General features: G+C 42.1%; 1 protein-coding gene across 1 annotated transcript in view; it reads left to right on the forward strand.

Annotated features, from left to right (window-relative positions):
• The first annotated feature begins 3,883 nt into the window (after window positions 1-3,883).
• The window catches only part of Psmb7 (proteasome 20S subunit beta 7), a 59,152-nt gene continuing 35,388 nt past the window's right edge, over window positions 3,884-27,647 (forward strand). The window contains exons 1-5 of the mRNA XM_004849396.4: window positions 3,884-3,995; window positions 4,419-4,512; window positions 5,574-5,671; window positions 7,273-7,413; window positions 12,661-12,776. Of these exons, the coding sequence (XP_004849453.1) occupies window positions 3,934-3,995; window positions 4,419-4,512; window positions 5,574-5,671; window positions 7,273-7,413; window positions 12,661-12,776 (511 nt within the window). The 5' untranslated portion in view covers window positions 3,884-3,933. The remainder of the gene's footprint in view (window positions 3,996-4,418; window positions 4,513-5,573; window positions 5,672-7,272; window positions 7,414-12,660; window positions 12,777-27,647) is intronic.

Here is a 27,647-nt window from a genome sequence, read left to right on the forward strand (position 1 = left end):
GCCAGGGGCCCTGGAGCCTGAAGCAGCTGCACTAATTCATGCAAAGGAAGGCGCCCAGGTTTGCCCTGTCTATTTATAGCTTATTTATGAAGAAGGAAAAACAAGGGCCCTGTTGCCATAGCAACCAGGAGCATCATGGGCGGCTTTCCCTGCAATGGGAAGATGGCCAAGTCTGCTTGTGAGGCACCCTGGCTGGTGTGTACCCTGATGGAAGCCAGAGAAGGTCTTCTAGGGCTTGTCCCTCACTGAGTTCTCCACAGCCTGGACATTGGGCGGGGTGGGGACTGCAGCTTGCTGGTGCCGTGGAAAATCTGGTGTGGTGCTGGGGCCATGCACAGCTGACCTCTGCGTGGGATGCACTCCTGGTCTCCTGGTTTTGGAGCTCCCTCCTGTCCTCGAGTGTCCACCTGCTTCCCCGGGCCAGGTGTGGAGCCTGTCATCCAGCTGTGCTCTGGAATGTGTCCTTTAGGACATTTAGCATAGCACACTGGAGCTACAGTCCTCACACTGATGCCCTGGTGGCTGTGATCTAGCTTACAGCTGGCAGGAAGCCTGGCCAAGGAAGAAGAGCTTAATAAATACTGAAGAATGAACGAATGAGAGAGCAAAGTGCTTTAGAATTTATGATGCGTACACTCATTCCGCATGTAAGCCCTGTAATGTTCTCTCATTTTACAAATGAGGAAACTGAGGTTCAGAAAGGTAAAGAGACCAGTGTAAGGCCACCCAGCGATAACTAGCTGAGTTGGTTTGGAGGAAGAAATTTTGCTTTTGTTTTGGCAAAGCCCTGGGGATCCCTGGAGTGGGGGATCCGTAGGGGTGGTGGTGGTGCTGCTGGGTCAGGCCTGGGGCCAAAAGAGGTGTGATCTGAACCTTGACTCTGCTAGTTGTCAGCTGTGCGACCTGCTAGTGACTTCGCCTCTACAGGCCTCAGTTGCCCCACCTGTAAAGGGACCACTGGTTCCCCAAAGACAGGCACTGTGCCTGTCCTTTGATGATCTGTTTTCCAGTGTCTGGCATAGTCTAGGTCCCTGGAATCCTCTGAGATCCTGTATGCAGCTTGGTTAGGACAAAGCCCAGGATGTTAAGAGCTTTCTGGGACTGTGGTTTGTTCCTGTGTTGTTTGAGAACTGAGGCACAGAGAGTCCGAAGGCTCCCCCGAGGTCACATAGCCACATCCATAGCAGAAGGGGTGGCTTTGGTGTTTAATTGGGCTCTGTGACCTGGCTAGGGAATATGTGGAACTTCGACCAGGCTGCGGGGAGGGCATTCTGGGCTGAGCTGCAGTCCCAGGGGGGTGCAGACTGTTGGGCAAGGAAGCTGAACAGGTGGCTGAGTGCTAGGATGTAGGACTACCTTGCCCGCTGCTGGCTTGGAGGTACTGAGGCTGCAGCCTGCCCCTGCCCAGGGCTCATCCGGTATGGGCCAAGCCCACGCAGCTTGGAGGTTCTCGGCCGCCCTCTGCTGGGCTCTGGTTGCCTTTGCTGGGTTACCCTCCCCCCCCCCCGCCCCCAAGCCAAGAGGCAGTTAGGAGGCAATGCTGCCTCCTCAGCTCTGTCTGGGCCCAAAAACAACACTAGGGAAACTTAAACAAGAAGAAAAATGTCTGATGAACAAACCTTAGTCGTCACTGTGCCCCCCTCTGCATAGCCCTGGGGATATTGACACTTTCCTCTCTGGACTGTAAACTCACAGGGTGTAGGAGTTTGGTTCAGTAGATTAGAAATCAAGATCCGGGGGTCGGCAGAATGACTCCTTTCTGAGCTCTGGGGGAGAATCTGGCTGAAGCCTCTGGCCTTGTGTCTGGGGGTTCAATGACAAACTCTAGTGTTTCTGAGCTTGCAGAAACACCGCCCCATCTCTGTCTCCATCTTCACGTGGCCCTTGCCCTGTGCGTGTGTGTCTGTCTACACATTTCCCCCTTTCCTAAGAACTCAAGTCCTGTTGGGTTAGGACCCATTTCAAGAGCCTCATTTTATTTGATTACCTCTGTAAAAATCCTATGTCCAAATCAGGACCCAGACTAAGAGTTAAGACTTCAAAACATACACTTACTTCCCATATTTCCCGTAAGAGATGCAGAGATGTAATAAAAGGTAATGTGGGACTACAGAGTTGCGATGGACACTGGTTCTAGGTACTTAGGATGCATCCATTCATTCATTTGCATTTGGAACCATGCCTGGCATATAGTTGGTGGACTATAGATAAGTGGGTAAATTAATTCATTCCACAGTCATTAAGGCTGTCATTTGCTATGTAAATTTGAGCAAGTTACTTCACCTCCATAAGCCTTAAACTCCATGAGCAAAAAGAGCTGGCACAGACCCATCTCCAAGAGCTGTTGATAGGCTGAAATGAATGTATTAATAATATTAATAATATTATAATATAATAATATTTATGAGGAGCTGTTATGTCAGGATCGATGCCTTCCAAGTACAATGTTCAGTACACATAGAGATATTTTTAAGTTGAGAGAAAATTTACCTAACACAAAATTTACCATTTTAATGGTTTAAAGTGTGAGACTCAGTGGTTTTTAGCATATTCAAAACATTGTACAACTATTACCACAATCTAATTCCAGAACATTTTTATCATCCTCCTCAAAGTCTATACCCTCCTCCCAGTTTAAAACAGTCTTAAAGTTCTTAAACAGTCACTCTTCCCAGCTTCCAGCAATCACTAATTTACTTTATGCTTCTATGGATTTGCCTATTAAAGACACTGTCATAATAAATAGAATTATTCCATTTATGTTATATAAATTGTACAATATGTTTTCTTTTATGCCTGGTTTCTTTAGCACAGTGTTTTCAAGGTTTGTACCTGTCGTAGTATGTATTTGTGCTTCATTTCTTTTTATGCTTGAATAATATCCCACTGAATATTCCACAGTTTGCTTATCCATCCACCAATCAATGGCCCTCTGGGTTGTTTCCACTCTCTGGCCATTACAAATAATGTTGCTATGCACATTCATGTTCAAGTTTTTGTGAACACACATTTTCAATTCTCTTGTGTAAATATCTAAGAGGGTAGCACTTTTGGGGCAATTGCCAAATCATTTTCTGGAGCTGCAGCCCTATTTTAGATTCCCACTAGCCCCCAAACAAGTTCTAATTTCCCCCACTTTCTCCCCAATCCTAATTCCCCATCTTTCTCATCAGAGCCAACCCAGAAGTGCAAAGCAGTATCTCATTGTGATTTTCTTTTCTGGAGTACCAGAGATCAAACTCAGGACCTTGTGCTTGCCAGGGAGGCACGGTGCCAATGAGCTAAATCCCCAACCCCTCTCATTGTGATTTTGATTTGCACTTCTCTAATGACTAATGTCAGCACCTTTTCATGTGCTTATTGGCTTTTTTTTTTTGACTGGGTCTTGCTTTGTAGTGCAGGCTGACCTTGAACTCACAATGTATCCCAGGCTGGCCTTAGACTCACAGGGATCCTCCTGCCTCAACCTCCCAAATGCTGGGTCTACAAGCCTGCTGAGCCATCACACTCAGCTCTATTGGCCCTTTGAGGAAAGTGTTCTTTTCATTCGACAGCGGAGAAAACAGATTCAGAGAGGTGAAGAGACATGCTCCTTCCAAAAAGGTGTCTGGGTCTTGGGTATTAATATCTCTGAAAGCAACGCGGTACCACTTTAACCTTAGAAATACATCTAATCTAGGAAGCCCACGTGGAGGCTGGAGCGGTTGCCTCAGACAAATCCTTTGCAGGCTCCGGGAGTCAGTTACTCCTCCACAGCACTTGAGGCGGTATGTGCCAAGCACATTTGGGCCTCTCTAGGAAGCGCGAGCTCTACGATCAATCGCTCCAAAGCGGAGTTTGCCCCGCCCCTTCGACCTTGTCGCCCGGAGCGCCGGAAGTTCTCGGCTCTTTTTCTTGGCGCCACCTCCGGCCAGGAAATACTTTCTCAGAAAGATGGCGGCCGTGTCGGTGTATGATCCACCGGTTGGAGGTTTCTCGTTTGATAACTGCCGCAGGTGCGGCTATGTGAGGGCCCAGGTCCGGGGCGGGAGTGGGAATGCTGTGGCGGGGTCGGAGCTGGGCCACCGCCTGGCAGAGAAGTGCGAGCGAGAGATGGTTGACGGGGCCTGTGTGACTCAGGGGAATTAGGGCCTGAGCATGGCTTTGCCCTGAGGCCGAGTCTGTCCTCTCGCTTTCCCATTGCGCTGGGACACCGCTACTCTCGGTCTTTTCTGACGAGTCGCAGCCCGCCCCCTTCCCCCGCTTTGGTACTCTCTTTGTGGAAAGTCGAGGCGAAAGTGTTGAAAGTAAGAGGATTCAGTGAACAGATGGGCGTGAAGGGGAACAGCTTTCCTAAGTTCCCTGTTAGGCACTCTGCGTTTTGGAACGGTGCAGTGGTGTCTTACCGTTCATCTCTTCATTTTCGCATTTGATCGCAGGAATGCCATCTTGGAAGCCGATTTTGCAAAGAAGGGATTCAAGCTTCCGAAAGCCCGGAAAACTGGCACTACCATTGCAGGGTTGGTCTATAAGGTGAGCAGGACAGGCCAAGACCAGGAACCGGTCCATTTGAACTCCTGTATCTCTCAGCTGAATCCGGACGGGCAGGTGTTAAGGGGCGCATCTGAAAAATAGGTCTTTTAGAAGAGACAGCTTTTGTCAGAAGGTTTTGTGCGTTTAACAGTTTATGTTCTTTGGTGACTTTGCAGGTTTGTTGTTTTGTGTTTTTTTTTGGTACCGGGGATCAAACTCGGGATCTTCTGCTTGCAAGGAAGGCGGCAGAACCACTGAGCTAAATCCCAGGCCCCGGCTTTGCAGTTTTTGACAGAAAGGCAATTTGCTTTTTCTTCAGTTACTTTAGGAAGGTGGGTAATGTAATGGGACAGTACAGAATTTGGGGTCAGACACACATGTCTAACCATTGAATGCTTTTATGTTGCTTCCAAGTTTGGGCAGCTCACTTCTCACAGCAGTACCCTCTCCATTCATCAAATGGGTGTAACTCCTGCCCTAAGGGTCAAAAGGGATAATGGTTAATGTTGTTACACATGAAGAGGGGTACTTTTTTTTTCTTTTTTGCGGCAAGATCTCGCTAGGTAGTTCAGGCTGGCCTTGAACTCACTATGTAGCCCAGGCTGGCCTTGAACTCTGGCAGTTCTTCTATCCCAGCCTCCTAAGTGCTGGGACTACAGGTGTGTGCCACCACACCCAGCATAGCACATTTTAAAAAGCAAATTGACAAGGGTGGCTATTTTAGTGAGAAAATTTCTGAGTCTTAATCTAGATTTTTTTTTTCTTAATCCAGATTTTTAAAAAAGATTAGCTGTGATTTATGAAGAATTCACTGAATCTCTGAACCTTATTTGCAAAATGGGAATGATGTCATACCACCATACTACCTGGCGGATACAATCAGTAATATTTTTTAAGAAGCTTTTTTTTGATTCTGAGAGTGTAGGATATTTTTGACTCGGTATCAGACTGGGAGCAAGGTATTGCCAGCAATGTTTTTTCTAAACAGTATAGAGGACTGTGGTTTATGTACGTAAAGTTGTTTAAAACCTTTTTTTTTTTTTTTTTTTTTTTGGTACTAGGATGGCATAGTTCTTGGAGCAGATACAAGAGCAACTGAAGGGATGGTTGTTGCTGACAAGAACTGTTCAAAAATTCACTTCATAGCACCTAATATTTAGTAAGTATTGGTTAGTTTGAATAGTTCTTAAATTTTCAAACTTGTTAGAGCTAAAATTGAACATCTGTCCTCACTAAACCCTGTTGTTCAGCCTTTGTTTTCTGTTTCTCTTAAATGGCATTTACATCTGCCTGTCTCCAAAGCTAGTTGTCTTCAAGTCCTCTGTTTTCATCTCCAGCTCAATTGGTAGACAGTTCTGCCTTCTGTGTGCCTCTTGAATCTCTTCCTTCCTATTCTTCCCTCTGCTAAAGTCTTTGTTTTGGTTCTGTTTTCTTAGTTACACTACTGCAGTTGTCATTGAATTGGCCTCTCTGCCTCTGGTCTTTTCTCCATCATATTGTTTACTCTTTCACTATATTGGACTTGGTAAAACACAGATGTACTGATAACTTTTTTTTTTTTTTTTGCTACTGGGGATCAAACTCGGGACCTTGTGCTTGTGAGGCAGGTGGCAGAACCACTGAACTAAATCCCTGGCCCGATAACTCTTTTTATTAAAAAGTTTCTGAGGGGCCGGGGATTTAGCTCAGTGGTTTCGCCACCTGCTGCACAAGTGCAAGGACCCGAGTTTGATCCCCGGTACCTTAAAAAAAAAAAAAGTTTCTGAGAGACTTTCCATATTTCACACATTATTTTCAGGATAAAAATTGGAAATCTGTAGCATGGTATTTTTTTTTGGTACCTGGGATGGAACTCGGGTCCTTCCGCCCACTTATGCAGCAGGCGGCGAAACCACTGGCCCAAGGTAAACTTTTTGAGAGATTGTATAAGGCTTTAAATACCATGTTACAGGGCCGGCGATTTAGCTCAGTGGTGCTGCCCCCTGCCTCGCAAGTGCAGGGTCCTGAGTTTGATCCCTGGTACCAAAAAAAAAGTTTACCTTTCAGGCTTTTTCAGATGCCGTTACCCTATGTTCCAGTTACGTCTGTACTGTCCCTATTGCCGTCATGTCCTGGTGTCCCTGTTTCCCTCATCTCCAGGCTATTTCACCTTTGCTTGTGCCAGGCCATAGGCTTAGAAATGCCCTTTCCTCTTCTTAGCCTCTAGTGTTTTTAATCTTCTATAGCCAGTTCATATGAATCCTTTTCTTAAGTATCAGAATAAATTGCTCTCTCCTCCAGTTTCCCATAGCATTTTGTATCCGTGCTACTATATTATGTAGCATATTATATTTTTGTCTACTTGTGTGTCTTCTCAGTTTTGAAATTAAGAACCCAGATTATCGTATTTTCTTTATTCCTAGTCCTTAGTGTAATGACTGGTACCTGGTAGTGAATATTTGGTAAATGACGAATTGCAAGACTTTTAACACACTTTGCTTTTTAAAGTTGGATATATTTGTAGTATTAGTAAAATGTGCACTCTGTTAAAAGAATAGAAACCAATGATTTGAAATATTCCATTGGGCCATAGAAAATATTTTTGCATGAAATTAGATATGTATTCTCAATTTCATGTTTAAGATAGCTAGTAATTTTATTGCACATATATTCAAAACATCTCCATATACCTGCACTCCGTGGACGTTGTCCAAGAAACTCCACTCTAATTGAGCCTCTAGGTAATTGAATGTCACCGAAGTTCCTCATTGTATTTTTCAGCTGTTGTGGTGCTGGGACAGCTGCAGACACAGACATGACAACCCAGCTCATTTCTTCCAACTTGGAGCTCCACTCCCTCACTACTGGCCGCCTTCCCAGAGTTGTGACGGCCAATCGGATGCTGAAGCAGATGCTTTTCAGGTATGATTCCACAACAGGGTTTTCCTTAGCATCTTTTTCTCATATCTTAGATTCTCAGCCAAGGGAAGCTTGGAAACTAGGGAAAAAGCATTCAGAAGTACATGTTTTATTCCAGAAATCAGTTATTAAAAGCCTTTTTTTTTGAGACAGGTTCTCACTATGTAGTTCAGGCTGACCCTTGAACTCACTATGTAGCTTAGGTTGGTCTTGAACTCATAGTAATCCGCCTGCCTCAGGCTCCAGAGTACAGAGAGCCATTTTAATTTCATAAGGCATTTGATAATGCATTTAAATTTATAGGGTCTGATTTTTTTTCTCCCCCAGAATAATTGGGGAGATGTGAACAATTAATTTCCTGAAGCGTAGGGATACTGCTTGTGTTTTAGTTACTTTTCTTGTTGCTGGGACAAAATACCCACATCTTAAAGGAGGAGAGGTTGATTTTGTCTCACTTCAGTCCATAATTGGCTGGCTATAAGGATGACATGGCACAGGGACATGGCAGAGGAATGGATGCTCTTCTCATGGTGGTCAGGAAGCAGAGAGTCGAGCTCGGAAGGAAGTTTATATAAACTCTTCCAGGTGATGCCCACAGTGACCCCATCTCCTAACAGCAAATCACCTGTAAGCCCCCATAATCCAGTCACCTTCCAAACACATGAAGCATTGGAGGCCATTTAAGATCTAAGCCATAACAATTGTATAAAATTGTACAATTTTACTCATGGTAAGAAATTGAGAGCTGGTGGAACCTTTGAGTTTGTCCTATGAATCTTACCCTCAAACCCCCAACACACAAATGCAAGTGACTTCCTCCCTCTTTTAGGAGCAAACTAATGCAGTGAAAAGTGATACGTGTAGTTGTTTGTGAGTAGGTATAATAGTACTGATAATTAACCAACCTTTATCTCTTATTCAATTCCAGGCCTTGTTTTAAAATGCTTCATGTATGTGCTCTGAGAGAGGGGCTATTTATTACCATCTCTTATATGTTGAGAGCTTGTTTGGAGGTTCTAGCAGGGGAGTGCAGCTACTTGTATACCTTTGACTGAGGAAATGGTCCTCCACTGGGGGATGGTCATCCTCTTCAACTGAGCGTGCAGCTTCAGGAGGGAAGCACACGGAGCGGTGAGGGAGGGAGGGAGGGGACACCTGCCTACCAGCCAGATCAGCTGAATCAACCCTAGTGATCAATAGTGTGACAGATATTGCAACGAGATCACTGTCACCTCTGCCATCTCATATTTCTAAGTGAACAAATTAAGGCTTTACTGTAGCAGTGTGGTCACTTGCCTGGCCTGGCCTGGCCTCTCCCTACCTCTGTAGCCTCCAGTGAGTAGTTGTGTCTCTTTTTCTCCTTCAGTATTGTCATTACTTTGTATATGTCTTGACAGTTTTCTGAACGTAAGTCCACTTTCTTAACCTATGTAAGAGAGGCAGTGTATTGTAGTGGAAACAGCCTGGGCATTTAGTCTTGGGTTTGAAAACTGGCTTTTTCTTTTGGAATTTGCCTCACCCTTAGCAGATTCTTTGCTTTTTCCCTTCTGTGTGAAATGAACCTTATAATATCTCCGCTGGGGTTGTGAGAATTAAAGGGAAGCATAAATAGAAGGCAAAGATTGTAAACTGGTAGCTCATAGGCCACTGGCCTGTAGAGGAGTTTATTTAAGTCATGTGACATTTTTAAAAATAGTAGTAAAAAATTATAAATTGGGAGATTTGAATTTGAAATTCTGGATTTTTGGCTTCTTTTGAAAAAGTTCAAAAAGAGGATGGGATAACACACAGCAGTAACCTGGAACAGAGTGGTAGGTGTCACCTTCAATGGGAATGTGCTCTGTCACAGTCCCCACCTGCCTCAGTTTGCTGTTTCTTTCATGTCCTGTGCCTTCCTGAGAATTTGCAGATCTTCATCTACATCTCTAGCACAGGCCTACTTCTCAGTAGTGGGTATGCAGCAAGGCTAATAGTACGGCATATACAGTTTCCATTTTACAGATGAGAAAACCAAGGCATAGAGTCATCTGGGTAGGAAGCCTAGTCTGCCTGAGTCCTGTTCTGGCTTGGCTATGCCAAGCCCTTTGTATATACAGCCATCATCCTATTCCAGGAGAATTCTTGCCAACAAAATAAATTCCTCCAGCCTAATAAGATTTCTGAAGACATTTTTGAATTTTAATTTTAAATACAAAGCTCCCTCTTGTGGCATATATGGCACATTACATATGAAGCAATTTTAAAATTGCCACAAATAATACAGTATTTTGGTTGGGCTGGGGATTTAGTTCAGTGGTTCCGCTGCCTGCCTTGCAAGCCCAAGGACCTGAGTTTGATCCCCGGTACAAAAAAAAACAAAACAGTATTTCAAGATTCCTCACAATGTTGTTTAAAGCATTTTACATAATAATTTAGCGAAATATCTCAGTTAATCTCTTTAAAATGTTTTAGGAATTCTAAAGTATCTTATATTCAGTGTTTAATCATTTTTAGTTTAATGTACTTTGTAAAAGTTAAATTTTATCAAAGTTTTGAGAGGAACATTTCCACATTTAACCAGGGTGATGTAGTCCTTTATGTCCTGGGATATTTTTGATGAGTTATGTAAAATGAATCAGTGGTGGAAAGGAAAAAGGCCTAGGATTTGACTTCAGCACTTGGGTTAAGTCCTTTTGACAGCATTGCCAGCTGTGTGACTTGGCAGTTCACCTTATTGCTCTGAGCCAGTTTCTTTCTCTAAATGAATACACTAGTTTCTGTCTCTTGACTTTGAGGGGGAAAGGAATAAAGAGGTAAGGTTATGACAATGTCTAGTATAGGCTTGGACTTCTGTAAGACATACTTTTCCATACCCGGCATACTATATCTCTGTTCTCATATTTGTGCATAAACAAGAATGGCATCCCACTTTGTGTTTCTGACTTACCCTATTCACGTAATAACAGTGTTGTGTGGATTGTTTCCATTAGCAGATGTAATCAGAATCAGGAGTTCCTGCTTGAGCCAGTGGAGGAGTTATGGAGACCCAGAGCCTCCTGGAGTAGGAAAAACTTATTTGGGGGTGGATTCCAGAGTTTTAATCAGTGTTTCAGAGGGGTCTGTGACCCATAAACTTTGAAGAACCGTGGATGCTCTTACAGTGTTTGATGCTATCACAGTAATCCATTCTGTGGATGTGTTACATTTTAACCACTTTCTGAACATTAATGATACTCGCCATTTTAAGACATTGAAGGTATTATAAGATATTCTATAAGCTCTTTGGGGCATAGAACCTTTGGGTGCTTGTTTAACTCACTAGGTTGTATTCTACAATAACTTTCTGAGTCCCCCCCAAAATTCTGACAGGCACATTTAACTTATTTTTTTGGTACTGGGGATTGAGCTTGACATCCCCAGCTCTTTTTTAGTTTAATTTTGAGACAGGGTCTTGGTAGATGGTCCAGGCTGACCTGGACTCGTAATATTGTTGCCTTAGCCTCCCCAGGAGCAGGGATTAGAGTTATGCACACTTGGCTTCGTTTAACATTTTGGCACACATAGAACTATCTGAGAGAAAGTTTTATTAGGTTGTACTGCCTCTGATCAGGATGAGAATAGTAGTATGATTGTTAATGATTATGTAGTGTTGTGTTACGTGGCTCTGCCACTTTATTTAGCCATCTCTCTTCTAGTTTTTTGCTGTCATAAACTATGGTGTAAATATCTTTTGGCATTCTTTTCTGTAAGTTTGTCTCATTATATCCTTAGGCTTGTTTGCATGTTTCTTGAGATTGAGTCCAGGGCTTTGCACATACTAGGCAGGCGTTCTACCGCTGAGCTATATAACCCCAGCCCTTAGGATCTGTTTTTCACGATTTCTGTCTTTGGCCAAAATATGTTAAGATTCTTTTTTTTTGGTACCGGGGATCGAATGTTAAGATTCTTGTAAAGGCATCAAGCAGGTTATATTTTAGCATGGAAGGGAACTGGCTGATTATTGTCTTTATTAAACACCCTACTCAGACGATAGTGGGAGAGGCACTGGATTGGTTGGGGGCAGTGGGCCTGAATGCTCTGACTTCTGCCTCAGGGTCCTAGGTTCCAGTCTTGCCCTCAGGTGGCTTTAGACCAATTATGTATTTCCTCTGAACCTTTGTTCCCTCTTTAGGTTGCTTCTAAATCCTTCCCTGTTCTTGAATTTTTCACTTAAAAATGAAAAATTCTCTATGAAATAAAAGTTTGGTAATCAAGGGACCAGGGACCAGGGACCAGGGACCAGGGACCAGGGACTTGACTGTTCTGTTTACTAAGAGAGCTCCTTGATGTGTACCTGTTTCTCAGACCGCAAAATTATGATTTTGGTCTTTTCTGTTTATTGGTTTCAGTTTTTATGGGTATAGCACATGGCAAGTTGAGCATATGTTGGTTTCATGTTTCTTAAAGAGCTAAAGATTCACAGTGGAGAATTTTAAGTCCATTGTGTTTATCTAGCATTGCAATTCCAGTGGTAAAAAATGACCAAATACATGAAAAGAATATATAGAAATGGTAAACCAACCAGGAAGAGAGTCCAAAGGAACAAGTACATGTGCATTTACCTTGAGATGGGGTGAAAGATATATTGTGTCCATGTTCCTGAAAAGGTAGAACTTCATCTGGTGGATGGTAGCGGTTGTTTTATTATCATGGAGTTATTCATGTCCTGAATGATGAAGTATTTCACCTTTACTCCATATAAGCTCTGTGATTATAATTTAGTGGAAGTACTCAAAGGAAAAGGTATTTAGACAGAAGCCTCTTTTCTGTCAAGGCTGTGATGAGGTTGGTTCTTGGGCCATCTGAGTGGTTGAGCTTAGCAGCTCCTCATTGTTAAACTCTGAAGGTTGCTTATCCACTGGTCACAGAGAGGCGTGATGAGCAGGGTGCCAATGATTTTTGGAGTAAGCCAGCTTTGGCTCCGAGACACAAACAGCTACTTAATGTCTCTGACATAGTTCTCTCTTCCCTAGTGAGAACGATAGTGCCCTCTCTCAGAGGAGGGTGTGAGCTGAACTGAAATGAGGTATGTGGAGCACCTCACAATTTACTGTTTATGGTGGCTATTATAGATGTTCCTCCTAACATTACTTGTATTCCCCCTTTGATTCCAAACAAAACAATAAGCTCTTAATGAAACAGTGAAGCCTTTTGTTATTTGACTTCTTGTGCAGCTTTCGCTGTGATGCTGTGTAGACTCATGTTTTTTCTTATGCACACTCTGATCACCAGGTATCAAGGTTACATTGGTGCGGCCCTAGTTTTAGGGGGAATAGATGTTACCGGACCTCACCTCTACAGCATCTATCCTCACGGATCAACTGATAAGTTGCCTTATGTCACCATGGGTGAGTGCAATGTTTCCCTGTGTTTCAGAATCCTTTTTACCAAGTTGATCTCCTGAGGGTTGGTCTTCCTGTAAAAGGAGGCAGTGCATTATGGTTCTTTAATTCATTCAGCAAATATTTAATGGGTACCTACTATGGATTACACTTGGGATATAGCAGTGAACAGAAGATAAAGATTAGATACTAGGTAAAGAGTCCTGCCTGTGAGGAGTTTTTTAGTGGTAATAAACAATAAACACTTATAAAAGTATATTTGTAGTATTAGAAAGTGCTAGGAAGTGATAAATACTAGGAAGAAGAAAAGAAATATAGGTGCTCTAATTATGTGAGATATACCTTTGGGGAAAACTGGGTCAAGGGGTATATAGGAACTATTTCTTACATCTGTGTTTGATGTACAGTGATCTGAAACAAAAAGTTAAAAAAATAATTCACGTAGGATTAGGGGACCTGGGAGTGGTAGGGAGGAGGAAGGCAGGTGGCAAATGGCAGAGTTAAGTTGGAAAGATGGAGTGGACGCTCCACCTGTAATGGTGCCCAGTACATGCAGAGAGGTTTGAGTGATTGGGTCCCCAATTTATCTTTTAATCTCTGAGGCATAGTGGATGTTTGTTCTTTCCTGAACCTTGATTTCCTCACCTGTGAAATGTCAGCAACACCCACCCACCAAGTTGTTGTAATGATTAGAAAATTATATAAACCATCTGCTGTAGTACCTCACTTATAAACAGCAGTAAATCTTTTTTCACGTCAGCTTTTTATGCTTGTATTTTAGCACTAATTTCTACTTGAGAAATTTTTTTTTGGTTTGTTTTTTGGTACCGGGGATGGAACTCAGGACCTTGCGCTTACGAGGCAGGCGGCAGAACCACTGAGCTAAATCCCTGGCCCTTGTTTTTGTTTTTTGAGACAGGCTTTCACTACATAGTTCAGGCTGACCTCCAGCTCACTATGTTAACCCAGGTTGGCCGTGAACTCATGGCAGTCCTGCCTCAGTCTGCCAAGTGCTGGGATTACAGGTATATGGAGCTACACCTGGCAAGAAGAGACCTTTTTCATGACAAAAATTTTTTTTTTTGAGATGGAGTCTTGCCATATTTTGGGGATGACCTTGAACTTGAGATCTTCCTGCCTCAGCTTCCCATATAACTGGGATTACAGGTGTACACCACTGAGCCTGGCTTAAAAAGAAAGTTAAAATTATATTTAGAGGAATTGGGATTTTCAGATTCTAATGAGTCAGTTGTATAGTTCGAGAAAGGTAACAGTCATGTGTAGCTGTTGTTGTTTACCACTTACGTTTTTGTCTTGGTATCTTGCCTCTGAATCTGGGAAGACTGCTTCCTTTAGTAGTTGGAAATTGCCAGTTTGAGACTTTGCTATCCCATTGTGTTGTCTAGTCTCTTCTAAGGGTTCTACAACAGGTGTTACCTGTTTGTCTGGAAGAGTGATTTACTCTAAGATACCATATGAATGGATCTTTGCAATTGTTTTAGAGTGGAGATATTTCAACTAGTTTAGAAATTTCTCTGAATTGCTTTATTTAATTTTTTAAAAATTAAATTTTATTTAATGTTTATTTACATTAAAGTTTCCATTTATTTCCATTGTTTTTATTTGTCCCCGTTTAATACCTTTAAGTGGTGGTAAAAGAATAATCTATTAAGTAGTTTTTTTTTTATTTGAAAAATTTCAAACTTGCAGAAAGTAACAGTAACATAGAATAAAGTGACACTCCCTCTACTCGGATCTGTCAGTTAACATTTTACTACATAAGCTTTTACACATACAGTATATGGCATTAGTATTATTATTTATTTTTGTACTGGGGAACGAACTTGGGACCTTGCGCTTGCTAGGTAGTTGCTGGAACCACTGAGCTAAATCCCCGGCCTGGCATCATTATTTTTCTATGAAACCATTTGAGAATAGCAGGCACCATAACCCCCACATCTGACTCTTTCAGGATGTTCTCTTCTGTCACCTCAGTAAAGTCATCAGTTTCAGGAAATCCGACATTGATAAAAAACAGTTTCATTTTTAAAATAGGAAAATTGGATTTCTTTGTTTTTTTCTAAGGAAAATTGGATTTCTTTTGCTTTTGAACTGTAATAATTTGTCTGATGAGCATATGATGAATTTAGGAAAAGTTGTTCAGAGTGAGTAGGCACCCAGATGTGTCTGCTGGTTTCACTTCTGCAACCCACTTTGCCCTGTACAGTCATCTTGTGCCTCCAGATCCAGTTTGAGTTGCAGGTGATGAGGCCACAGTTCTGAGTTTATAGAGCACTTCTGTTTAGAACCACTTCACACAGTCAGCTCTTGCTCTCCTTAAAGACAGGATTAAGAAGAGTGAGGCAGCAGTGACAGCTGATTTAAAATGCTGGTACTCTTTTGAGATTTTGTGTGTTTGTTGGTCATTCTTCAATTGTTTAGCAGGTGGCCTCTGTGAGGAGGCACTGTGTCGGGCAGCACAAAGATGAACTTGAGGGTCTTTGCCTTCATGACAGTCATAGACTTAACAGGGAGGGCAGAGGTAGATGCCCATGAGGGTGAGATGTACACAGGCCAGTCCCCTTCCTGGCAGAAAGGGCCACTTTTAAACTGGAGGAAGTCAGGAAGAGCTTCACTTCACTTGAGCAATCTTAAGAGGGGTATAGGATCTTTTCATTCACTTAACAGATACTTATTTACCACCATTAGTGCTGGGCACTGTGCTAGGTCCTGGGAAGACAGCAGTCAGCATGGTGCCACCTGAGAGCCTGTGGCCCCATGGGGCAGACAGACATTAATTGCACATTAATCTAAAAGAATGCACAGGGATAAGTACCCTAGAGGAGAAGAACAGTAGTAGGAAAGAATAATAGGGAAGAGTGTGTGGACAGTGGATGCTGGGGGTGTCCTTTCTGAGCAGATGACATTAAAACATTTTCTTTCTCTTTTTGGTGCTGGAGATCTAACCCAGGGCCTTGTTCATACTAGACAAGTGCTGTAACCTCTGGGCCACACCCCCAGTCAGAACATTTTTTTAAATTGAAATTAACAGTAATACCTCAGTTCCCGCAAGCTTCTGTTCACAAACCAGTTCCCAAACAAAAGCATTGGACAAAATTTTACTTCCGTTCACAAACTCCATATTTGGTGACAAACACAACTTCAGCCATCTTCTCCACACAAACACAACTGCAACCATCTTCCCCCAAATCATAAAACAAGTTAAGTTTATGAAGTGAGGTACCACTGTACTTTATGAGCATGATAAAACAATCGAGGGATGAAGTACCGAATGAAAACTAGCCTGTCTTGTACCCTTTCTCTACAGTCACCACTGTTAGGAGTGGTGAAAATGTTTTATAATAAAGCCCTCCCATTTCCCTGTCTCTGTGATCTCTCTCTTTTCTTTTTCTTTTTTTTTTCTCTTTTGAGGCAGCGTCTTGCCATGTAATCCAGGCTGGCTTTGATTGCACTGTGTAGCCCAGGTTGGCTTTGAACTCATGGCAGTCCTCCTTGTCTCAGCCTCCCTAGTGCTGGGATTACAGTCATGTGCCACCATGTCTGGCCTCTCATCTCTTCATACATGTCTGTCCCTCTTAAAAACACATAAATGAAGTCATGCTACATGTTTGATTCCTCCCTTAGGATGAGTGTGTTTTGAAGAGGTTTTTGTATCAGTGTATATAGATCCATATTATTTGTGTAATGGCAGGTACATAGAATTGCTTTATATGGCTGTAGCATGCTTTATTGACTGAATCTCCTAGTGATGGGTATTTTGGTTCTCAGCTTTATGACAAATGTGTCTTCATCTATTTGGTTTTTTTTTTTTTTTTTTTGGTACCGGGGATCAAACTCCTGTCCTTGTGCACGCGCAGCAGGCTGCGAAACCACTGAGCTAAATCCCTGGCCCCGTCTTCATCTATTTGTAAGAAATACATTGAGATAGACTTCTAGTAGTGAAATTTCCAGGTTAGGTTGTGTTCGTGTCTGTGGTCTCCCACTGTGAGAGAGCTCCTTCCTGGAAAGGGTGAGCGCTTCTGGTTGGTGAGCTCAGCCTCCCAATCAGGGGCAGGGGCAGGCGTGAGTTCCCCAGATATAGGAAGAAAGTACAGCTGCTGGGCAGCCCTCAGAAGTGACAGATGGCAAGCCATACTGTGCATTTTACCTTTTGAGAGCTGTTGCCAAATTGCCCTCCAAGAAGATGGCACCAGTTTACTCTCCACCCAGAGAAGATGATGCATTGTGCTACCTCACCAGCACTGAGTATTTTTGCATTTGATCATGGAAAAATGGGAAGAAGTAGCACTGAAGCTGAGACTTGACTGTTGAGTAGGAATCTGCCACCCTACCCCCTGCCCCGTTGAGTTGCTGGAGTCAGCTGCAGGGCAAGGCAGGAGCAGTGCTGGGTGGTGTCCAGGGTTCCAGGTAGGGGCACCAGCAGAGGCAAAGCTGGGAGGGATGAAGACTGGTGGATGGTATGAAGGTGGAACTGAGGTGCAGCTGGAAAGTGAAGCCAGACAGGGTCCAGATGCTGCAGACCGAGCTTTTGTGATTTTGTCCTGGGGCTTCCTAGCTAAAGTTTTGGTCCAGGCAATGATAGGATGAGATTTGCTTGTTAGAGAGAGCTGGCTTTCATTTTCAGTTTCTTTCCAATCCAAGTCCCTTGTGGAGAGGAGTGCTTTACAGAAAATGTAAAATACAGTTTATACTGCCCTGGGCTTTGTCTCTGTCACTCTTGTAGTTTCTTTTAGCCATTGTTCACTGTGATAGTAGCTGTGCAGGGCTGCATTGGCATGAGGGAGGCTGGGGCAGGGAGGAAGGTCACCTCCTGGCCAAAATTGTTGAGAGGTGACTCCTGTCACTTCAGAGTGCTCCGCAACCATCTGACCCACAGGCTGAGTCCTGAGTCCCCAGCAGTGGTCTGCTTCTTCGTCAGTGCCAGCTTTCTGCTGGCCCTTGGCTGTAGTGTTCCAGTGACTACCACCTGGGCCACCTGCCTTTCCAGTTGGACTTTAAACACCTTGCCCCATCTCTTTTCCTGTTCCACTTCCACTTGTACCCTGGGCCTCTGCAGCCACAGTCCCTTGCCCTCCCCAAAACAGACTTGATCAGCTCCTGCTGCCAGCTACCTGTCAGAAGTGGCTTTTCTGCCTGGAGTATTCCCCATGGCCAAGGTCTATCCCTGAAGCCACTGTCTGCTGGCTGTTGCGGCTGGTGTGGCAGGTCCTGATTCCACAACTGCAACCTTGGCCAAACTCCCCTTTCCTCAGCCCTTGTCCCTCCTGCCCCTGAAACTGGAATCTGTCTTTTTCCCCGAGACTCCTGTTACTTTGTGAATATTTGATGGTGAATTACTTTTCTGATTCTCTAACTTGTTTATGCCAAAGAATGTCTGAAATTAGTGTTGGCAGCCTTAGTGCAGTTTAACAAGAGCCAATAGTTCACCGTCTCCCTGGAGTAGAAGTGGTTTAGATTGTCCTCTGTTTGTGTGGCCCAGTTTAGCTCTAGGAGAACAGCACAAAGCATTGTTATGTGATGGTTCCTTTTTTAGCTGTTGTTGAAGCTTGGTGTTATTTTAAATTTAAGGCACATTTATGCAGCGTTTCTGTGAGAGTCCGCTGGGTGCTGTCACATTATTTTCAGTTAACATTTCATGCGAAGGATTCTGTTATTGCTATTTTATTGATGAGGAACCTGAAGCTTAGAGAGATTTAGCAGTTTAGCTATTATCACTCAGCCTGAAAGTAGCAAAGCTGGGATTTGAACCCTTGTCTTTCTTCTCAAGCAAGCCTCACTCAGTACAATATAGCAGCAGTGATTTTATTGTCTACAGTTGTTATTTCATTAAGCTATTAAGCCTTGCTTCAGAACACAAAGGGCATTCACAAAGGGCATTTGGGTTTTTTTGTATTTTTGATTACTCTCTGTGTAGATTTTCTACCCTGAATGTTAAAAACAGTATTTACTTGGGCCGGGGATTTAGCTCAGTGGTTTCACCATCACCTGCTGCTCAAGCTCAAGGACCCGAGTTCAATCCCTGGTACCAAACAAACAAACAAAACCATTATTTACTGAAACAGCTTTATAGTATCAAAAAGATTTTTTTAAGTTATCCACCATCCTGTGACCTAAAGACAACAAAATTTTCATTTTCTGTTTCTTTCCAATCTAAGTCCGTTGTAGTGAGGAGCACTTTACAGAGAATGTAAAATGCAGTTTATACTGCCCCGGGGCTTTGTCTCTGTCGCTCTTGTAGTTTTAGCTATTGTTTCCTGTGATAGTAGCTGTGCAGGGCTGCCTTTCTTCCTCATCTGCCTTTGATTTTTGTTGTTGATTTGTCTTTTTTCCTTCCTCTTTTCTTCCTTTCTTCTGAGGGGTGGGGAGGTGGGTATTGGGAGAGAACTCCAGGATTGTCCAAGTTGATGGATATTGTTTTAATTCATATTATTTACTTTGGACGAGCTACATACTAAATCGCAAACAACAGATGAAATGCTCCCATAGAACATTAACATGCGCGGTGTGATTGAGGCCTTCCATAAGCATAACTTTTGTTAGAAAATGAATATTTCATCTGACTTCTCATGTTTTAGTTAAATTATGAGTTTATTATGAGAAATAAAAGCAAAACTTTGTGATTAACTTTTTCTTTTTCTGAGATTTTTGACAGTAAGAGCTGGAAGCTACAAATCACCTCAAGACAGGGGTGCCTAAATTTTGCTTACCCAAGGGCCTGTGCTGGCGGCCAGCCAGGTGCCTGAAGGCTGCTCTTCATTTACATTGACTCTACTCTGCCACCTGTCTTGCTCATCTCTGCTCTGCATTGAGTGCGTCTGGGAGCCTCGTCTCCAAGGACTGGCATTCCTCAGGGTGCACCTGGGAAATGAGTGCATCCAGCTCCTGTGCCGAAGCCCAGTCTTAAAGCTTTCTTAATGGACGTAATGTTGACCATAGTGATAGCAGCATTCATCCAACTGCAGCAACAGCTGCTGTTGTGAGGTACTTCACTGATTTAATCTTTGCAACATGGTGCTGTAGCTGCTGTCTTCTTTGCCTTGCAGATAAGGAAACTGAGACTCCCAGAGGTTTCTTGCCAAGGTCACCCGGCAGGGAAGTGCATGTGTTAGAATGGGGACCCTAAGGTTTCATTTTCTTTTCTTTTAAGAGAATAATATGGAAGAGACTGTTGGTGATTGATCAGTGTGATTGTTGAAAACTGAGTGGGTTTCTTTGACTTTTGTTTATTAAGAAAAGGAGAGCAGTTTAGTCATTTTTTAATAGACAAAATGTGGACTTTTAATTCTCAGATTAATTAGCTCATTCTTTGAACTTACCAGCTTTTCTTTATTAGGCAAACTGAAGTAGTGTCAAGAGAAGCTTGGGGACCATCTTGCTATTAGTTTGGCAGTGTTCCTTGTAGCAGCATTGGCAAGGTATATAAAATTTTTATTTTGCTCGCTTATCCACATGGAGAATTAACATGAATAAAATTGCAAGCATGACATTCCTGGAAATGAGGCCCTTGGACAATTTAGAAATACTAACTTAAGGAGTAAACATTGGTATGCACCATGAGGGAAGACTTGGGGTTACTGCCAGGGCCATTCAGGTAAAATTCCATCTCCAAATAAACTGGATGTAGTTTCCTAATTACTGGAAAGCACCTGCTAAGCCCCAGCTTACAGGGCCCGTGAGCAGTTAAGATTAGGGACAAAGGAGGGAACATACTGGATGTTTTTACCTTGTGGCCAAAAGAATCTTAGAATTAAGTTGGAACATCAGTAGAGAGTTTAGACCTGCCATTTTCTCTATATTTTTACCCTTAAAGTACAACCTTTCCATAGGCATTTCTTTTTTTTTTTTTTTTTTTTGGTACCAGGAATTGAACTTAGGACCTTGCGATTGCCAGGCAGGTGTGGCACCACTGAGCTAAATCCCCAGCCCTGTGTAGGCATTTTGATGTTTCCAACCTGCCTTGATTTTGAAAGTTATCCTGCATTGGATCAATTAGTACACATCAAAATGACAAGTGTTTCTTCTATATTCATTTTCACTTAAGACAGCAGCCATGTTTAGTTCATGGACCACCATAAAAGCCTTCTTGAAGGACTTATGTATAGACTTCATAACTGTGGTGTTGCTGGAAATTTGTTTTCCTACACTTGGGGCAGGGACGAGTGATCAGAATATGATGTATTGCCTTGGGTACCTGGGTTGTGTCTGAGTCTGCATCTGCCAGGGGTTGTGCGAGGGAGGCACTGTGTTGGTCCAGGGAACCTCATTCAAGTGGAAGCTTTTCCTAGACAGCCAGAGACTGCCCACCCAGAATGGGCTTTTCAGTACCCTTCTGGGGTATAACTTTGAACCCTAGAAGAAGCCACGAAAGCTCTTGCTTTAGTGCCAGTTCTACTTGACCAGAGCCTCGTCATAATCTCTGGGAACCTCAGATCTGTTATTTCTCAAATGAAGCTGCTGGGTGTGGTGGCACATGCCTTCTAGCACTCGGGAGGCTGAGGCAGGAGGAATGTCACAAGTTTGAGGCCAACCTAGACTACATAATGAGTTCAAGGCCAGCCTAACTACAGAGCGAGACCCTGTCTCAAAAAAGCAAAAAAAGGTAAAATGAAGCTAATGTGATTTTTGTTGTGGTGAGAGTGCTGGTTTTTCTTTTTGGTTTTGGGAATATCCCAGGTCATTGTGGTGCTGAGATGTTGTGTCATGTGTGAATACACTCGGAGTTCATATGCATTTTTACATATATGTATTGCTCTTGAGAGCACGTTTGGAGATACTGGCTTAGTGAAAAGAGCTGGTCAGTCTGGGTTCAGATACTAAGTCCATAATTCATTAGCTGTCTGTGAGCCTTGCCTATTTCTTCTGTAAAGGGTGGCTAGAGGAACTGCCATGTGGGGAAGGTGAGAGAATGCAATGAGATCCCATATGTAAAAATCTTTGTTGTGTAACAGACAGTAAGATGTTTGCTGCATGTTTTAATAATTTTCAGTGCCAACACATTGTCCGTGTGCAGTTTTCTATATTAAGATTTCTCTGGCACTTTCTCCTGCTTTGATTAGTATATATAAGGTACATTTTAGAAGATTTAAAATGTACAATGCATGGATTTTGTGTCTTAAAAATTATGCTGCTATGGAGTGCTAGGAAGAAACCAACTGGGAATCAAAAGGCCATGAAAGTTGAATCGCGCATTTTGCATCCTGGTTGCTGCAAAGGTGGTACTAAGCCAATAGATGGTGCCATTACGTTAGGAAAAAAGAAAACATTTACTCCTAAAATTCTTTATATTGTTACAGGGAACTCAATACAGTCAGTCCTTGCTAGTTCTTAGTCTATTCTAATCAGAGTGGACTTTGTTCTTGGTTCTGTGGGGAAAAAATTGAACATCTTTTGTAGGTAAAATGGTGAAGTATTGAATTAATGTGTGGGATATTATCCTCTTTTTTTTTTTTTTCCTGCTCTGACGTTTTACTATGAAGTCTTTTCTGATTTGAGTTCAGTCTTCAGTCTGTCTACAAGCAAATAAAAGCTCTTGTCAGGAGTAGGTTTCAGAAGTATGAAGTGCTCACAGTTTTAAGTTCTTCACTTTAAATCCCACTTCCTCTTACCTGGTCTTGTCTCAGAGAGTTGGCCTTGCTAAAGAAAGTGCCTTTATACTTTCATAACCTAGTACTTGCTGATCTTTTATTTTCTTATTGGTCAGACTAAGAGGAAAGTCACTTTATGCATTAGAAGACTTCATTATGTAGTTTTTAGAACACCCAGATTGGGGTTCATATTCCCACTTTGCCATTATGAGCTATGCAACTTTGAGTAGATTCCTTCACTTCTCTGAACTTAAGCTTTTTTCCATTTAAAAAGGTGCTAATGCCATCTAGGCTATAGATGAATTAAATGAACACATATGTGTAACTGCCTTTTTAAAACAGTAAGTAGGATTTCTTCTTGTTTACACACAAGCTCTAGGGACAAGGCAAACCTTTACTTACATTTAAAACTAGGTATGCTTTATAAATTATTAAAATCTCTTAGGCCGGGGATTTAGCTCAGTGGTGCTGCTGCCTGCCTCGCAAGCGCAAGGTCCTGAGTTTGATCCCCACTACTGCCAAAAAAAAAAAAAAAAATCTCTTTTTCTTTTGTTCTTGATTATTCTAAGGGATGTGAAATCTTGGGAAAGGTCTGCAGAATGGACTACCTAGAATTTGGGGAGTTACTTTGACAGGAGGACCAGAGGAGAAAGGGTACCTTTGAGAGACCCTCCTGCAGCAGGCTGTGCAGGCTGTCCATGTACCCCAGTGCGCTGAGTGAGAGCTTGTCCCCAGTGGACCTGCCTGTGTAGGATGCTGTGAGGGCAGGCACGTCTGGAGTTGATTTTAATCCTCCATCTTAGCCTGAAAACAGAGAGGTAGGTGACACCTCTGTTTTTAGAGACAAGTTTTCTCTCCATACCTTGCGGCATTGCAATAAAATGCATTAATAAAATAGAACCTTTCACATTTTAGGTTTGGATGCCTTCTGACTGTTAGTCTTTTCTTAGGAATAAGTGTTTATAACCTGTCAGGTCCATGAGACGCTGGATTTGCAATTATAAGAAAAATTCCTGTCCCTTCAAGTGGTGTTTAAATTATTTACTTAGAGTAAAATTTAACTCCTCTGGCTACATTACATTACATTTAGAAAGACAACTGAGTTTTTTTAGAAATTAGTTTTTGACTGAAAAATGTTGACTGACTTAAAAATATATTTTTAAGCATATTAACGGGATAATTTTTTAATTCATTGGGAATAAAAGGTAGGCTCTGACATTGAAGTACATTTGCTGATGAAAAGGAAGCATTCTTCCCCCTCACGAGGGTTTAAATGTAATACTCAGTGCTTACTCAGGAGTGAAAACATCAAATTAAACTGTTTATGCTGACAAAGGACAAATCTGGATTTCAGCAAGCAATGCAAGATTGTCTGATTGCTTGGCTTGCCTTGCCTGGAAGCTTTTGGCCAAGGCAGATAATGAAATGCATGCATATGATTAAACCATTTAGTCTGTGGAGCAGGTTTCCTGAGTGGTGAGAGGTACTCCACTGCTCTCTAGTGGCTGAACGCCATCCCTGGGTATAGCATTGTTTTATATTCATAAATCACCTCTTCACATGTTGGCATCGTTGGCCCCTAGAGCAAACGCCAGTACCAGGAGATGAGGCCTTGTAGCAGGATCAGAGTGAAAAATGACCCCCATCCAAGGGGCTATGGAAAGCATCAGATTTCTCCAGGAAGAGCGGCCAGTCGGCTAACAATGAGCAAGTGTGAGTAAGTGCTCTGTCAGGTAGAGCTGACACTGATGGATTAGAAAGTTCTGCAGGTGACTCCTTTATCGCTGCATACGTCTTCCACCTTGGCAGGCCACGGTGCCAAACAGGTCCTTGGTTGCTTGAAACGGACCGCTCCTTAGCAAGAGGAGCGGGCTTTTTCCTGTGAAGGTCTGGTTAAATTGATTTGGGGAAAAGTAGTGGGAATCCATTCCTGCTGCCTCTCAGAAGAACTTCATGACTTTGAGAGAAGAAATGTTGAAGACTTCTGTTCCCATTAAAGCTGGCAGCCTGGGGATTTGTTGAGAATGAATGTATAAAATGGCTACTGGGAAGGTTGTTTCAGTGTCATCACAGTCACTACTTTTTATTGAGCACTTACTATGACCCTGCATTTTGCTGTGGATGTGGAGACTCTGACTTGTTCAATTCTCACAGCCCTTTTTTGAGGAAGATGCAAGCCATTGTCATCCCCTTTGTGTGGGGGAGGAAACCAGGGTGGCAGGCCTGTGGCACTGTGTGGTTTTTGAGGGATCATCACCTTGTGTTAGTCATTGCTTCATGGACTAGTGTGGCAGCCTTGTGGTGCTTGGAGTGATGTCCCCAGGGAGATGGCTAGAGAGGCTAGGACCTGTGCCTCATCCTGTGCAGCTGTGTATTCTTAGAGCCTGCATCATCTCTGAAGTCACTTGGGAATGAACAGTATGTGGGCTTGTGAACCACAGGGCCTAGGTTAAATCTTGGCTCTGCTTCTCCACTGTATTGCCCTGGCAAATTCTTTGAAACTAGTTGAATCTCAGTTTCCTTATTTATAAAGTGATAAAGCACCCTCAACACTTGAGTTCAAGATCTGAGACTTAGGGACCCTCAATAAATGTTTCCTGCTTCCATAGTCCAAGAGTTGATAAGTATAGATACTGTTTAAAAAAAAAAAAGAGCAAATTTCTATCTGCTCAATTTCAGATCTTTCTGACAGTTTAGGCAGCAAGTTTTAGAAAATTATTTCGGTCTTTAGTATATCTTTAGTATGTCTAATAACAGATCATAGAGTTGCTAAGTTTGATTTAGTATTTATAAAAACATGTTTTTTAAAAAAACTCACTTCCCCAAGGTCATATTAATACAGGTGTTTTTAAACATGTAGTATAGGTAAAATTAATACATATAGTACAGGTAAAATTTTCATGATGCATTTCAGATTTTGTCCTAAATTGGATTCTTTCAGAAAGTTAGGTTCAAATTGAACTACAGGTGAGCATCTGAAATCTGAAATGTTCTATCATCTGACCCTTGAGTCCCAGCATGTCTCCACAAGTGGAAATCTTCACCCTGTGATAGGTCACAGTGAAAACTCAGGCACACTAAGAATATTGTACAAAATTACCTTCTCAAGCTATCTGTATAAGGTTAAATGTCAATATCCTGATTAGACTTGGGTCACATCAAGATATCTTATTATGTATATGCAAACATTAACAAATTAAAAAAAAAAATCCCAAACCACTCTTGGTCCTGTGTTTTGGAAAAAGGATACTGAACCTGTACTAATGTGGATATGATCACAAAGATTTTTTGGGTTTTTAGAAAATGGAGACAAATTTAAGTTTTGGCTTTTTTTCCCCACTGTGGCTATTTTAATATAAATGATTTGGAACAGATACTTGAGTGGCATTACAAAACAGTGAATGGCATATGTTTAATCATTTAAAACATTTAACTAAAATTCCAGTCTCATTTGAATTTCCAAGTAAAATCACGCAAATTAACTATATCCAGATGTGTGTTAATCGTTCTGTTGAAATTTAAAGAAAAAGCCAGGTTGAAAGCATGTCTTTTTGGGGGCGGTAAGCTAAGAAAAGATAGCTACTCCTTCCAGGCCTACTTGCTAATCTTGACTTCAAGCATTTGGCTTTGCTATTTAAGAGGCAACTTGGAATGGAAAGAATGTTGCACACTTTAAATGCAGAAAGACCTGGCTTAGAAATCCCAGTTTGGCTAATCACTGGGCATGTGATCTGGGCAAATTTCACACCTCTGAGCTTCAGTCCTCTTAGGTAAAGTGGGATCACTCTACCTGTCATCCCTGAAGAGGAAACAGAACCAGTGTGGTTGGAAATTTCTTATACCACATAAGGTTATTACAGCTGTTTCCCAAGGTACACTTCTGGATAAGTGGGGTCTGGCTCGATCCTCATACCCTCAGAGACATTATTGTTAAGATCATTTTACCTCTAAAATGCCCTCCGGAAGCCCTCCTAAGGACAGTGGTAAAGAGAGATGTGGTGTATTTATTTGTGATGATTGATTGCTGTCCTTCCTTGGGACTGTTGACTCAGGCATGGATTGACCTTCAGGCCCCGGTGTACAGCTTTCAGGAATAAGCTGCTTGTGATGCTGTTAGACATAAAGATGTGACAGCTAGCAAGGTAATAGGGGTTTGGCTTGTTGTTTTCATCCCTTCAGAATGTTGAATTTTCTCCAAGTTTATACCTTAAAAAATTGCAAGTAATGCATGCTCTTTGAAGAAACAAGTTAAACAAAATGAAAATAGCACCACTAACAAATAAACATAATATTTTGATTTATGTTTTTCCAGATTTGTATAATATCTGTTAATATTGCTTTGGAATCCCCCCTAAATACTATATCTTGGACATTTTTCAGTTGCCAAAAAAAATGCTTCTGGTTTGTGATTTTTTTTTTTTTTTGGTGAGGTTCGAAATTGGGACCTTGCGCTTGAGAGGCAGGTGGCGGAACCACTGAGCTAAATCCCTGGCCCTTGATTTGTGATGTTTAATAACTTGTATATGTAGTGGGTTTTTTTGTTTGTTTTTTTGTTTTTTGTTTTTTTGGTACCTGGGATCAAACTCCGGTCCTTGTGCTTGCGAGGCAGGTGCTAAATCCCCGGCCCTGTATATGTAGTGTTTTATTATCTCTAGGTTCAATGTATATGTTTTAATATAAACAATGATCTTTTTATAGACATGATGCGAGGGCTGGGGATTTAGCTCAGTGGCACCGCACCTGCCTTACAAGCACAAGGTCCTAAGTTTGATCCTTGGTACTGCAAAAACAAAAAAAAAAACAGGCAAGGACATGATGTGAATATTCGCTCACTCATTTCTTTAACTAACTCCCAGGCAGTAGAGTTGCTAGTTTGGCCTGTGGGTAGCTTTTCATTTCTAGCTGATGTTTCTGAATTCCCATTAGAAAAGTTGTGTCCATTTTCACCTCTCCCAGTGTGTTCATGTGCTCACTTCCTGTCTTTATCAGCACTACCTGTTGTTCTTTTTAATCTTTGCTAATTTAGAAAGTACAAGGTGGTTGTTTTAATTCGTATTTCTTAGAATACTAATGGTGTTTCTAAACGTGTATAGGTCTCTACCTTGTTTTTTGTTTTTGTAAACTGCTGTGTCTTTTCTCTTTTGGAATATTGATGTTATTTATCCCTGAGCTCTTTTTAGTTATTCTGTGTGTTGCATATATTTTTTCAGAGTGTTAGGTGTTCTGTTTTACATTACTTACAGAAGTTTTTTGGTTTGGTTGGTTGGTTGGC

Source organism: Heterocephalus glaber, unplaced genomic scaffold, assembly GCF_053883595.1.
Source record: "Heterocephalus glaber isolate CG9 unplaced genomic scaffold, H.glaber_assembly_v1.0 deba00001479, whole genome shotgun sequence".
NCBI classification, from domain to species: Eukaryota; Metazoa; Chordata; class Mammalia; order Rodentia; family Bathyergidae; genus Heterocephalus; species Heterocephalus glaber.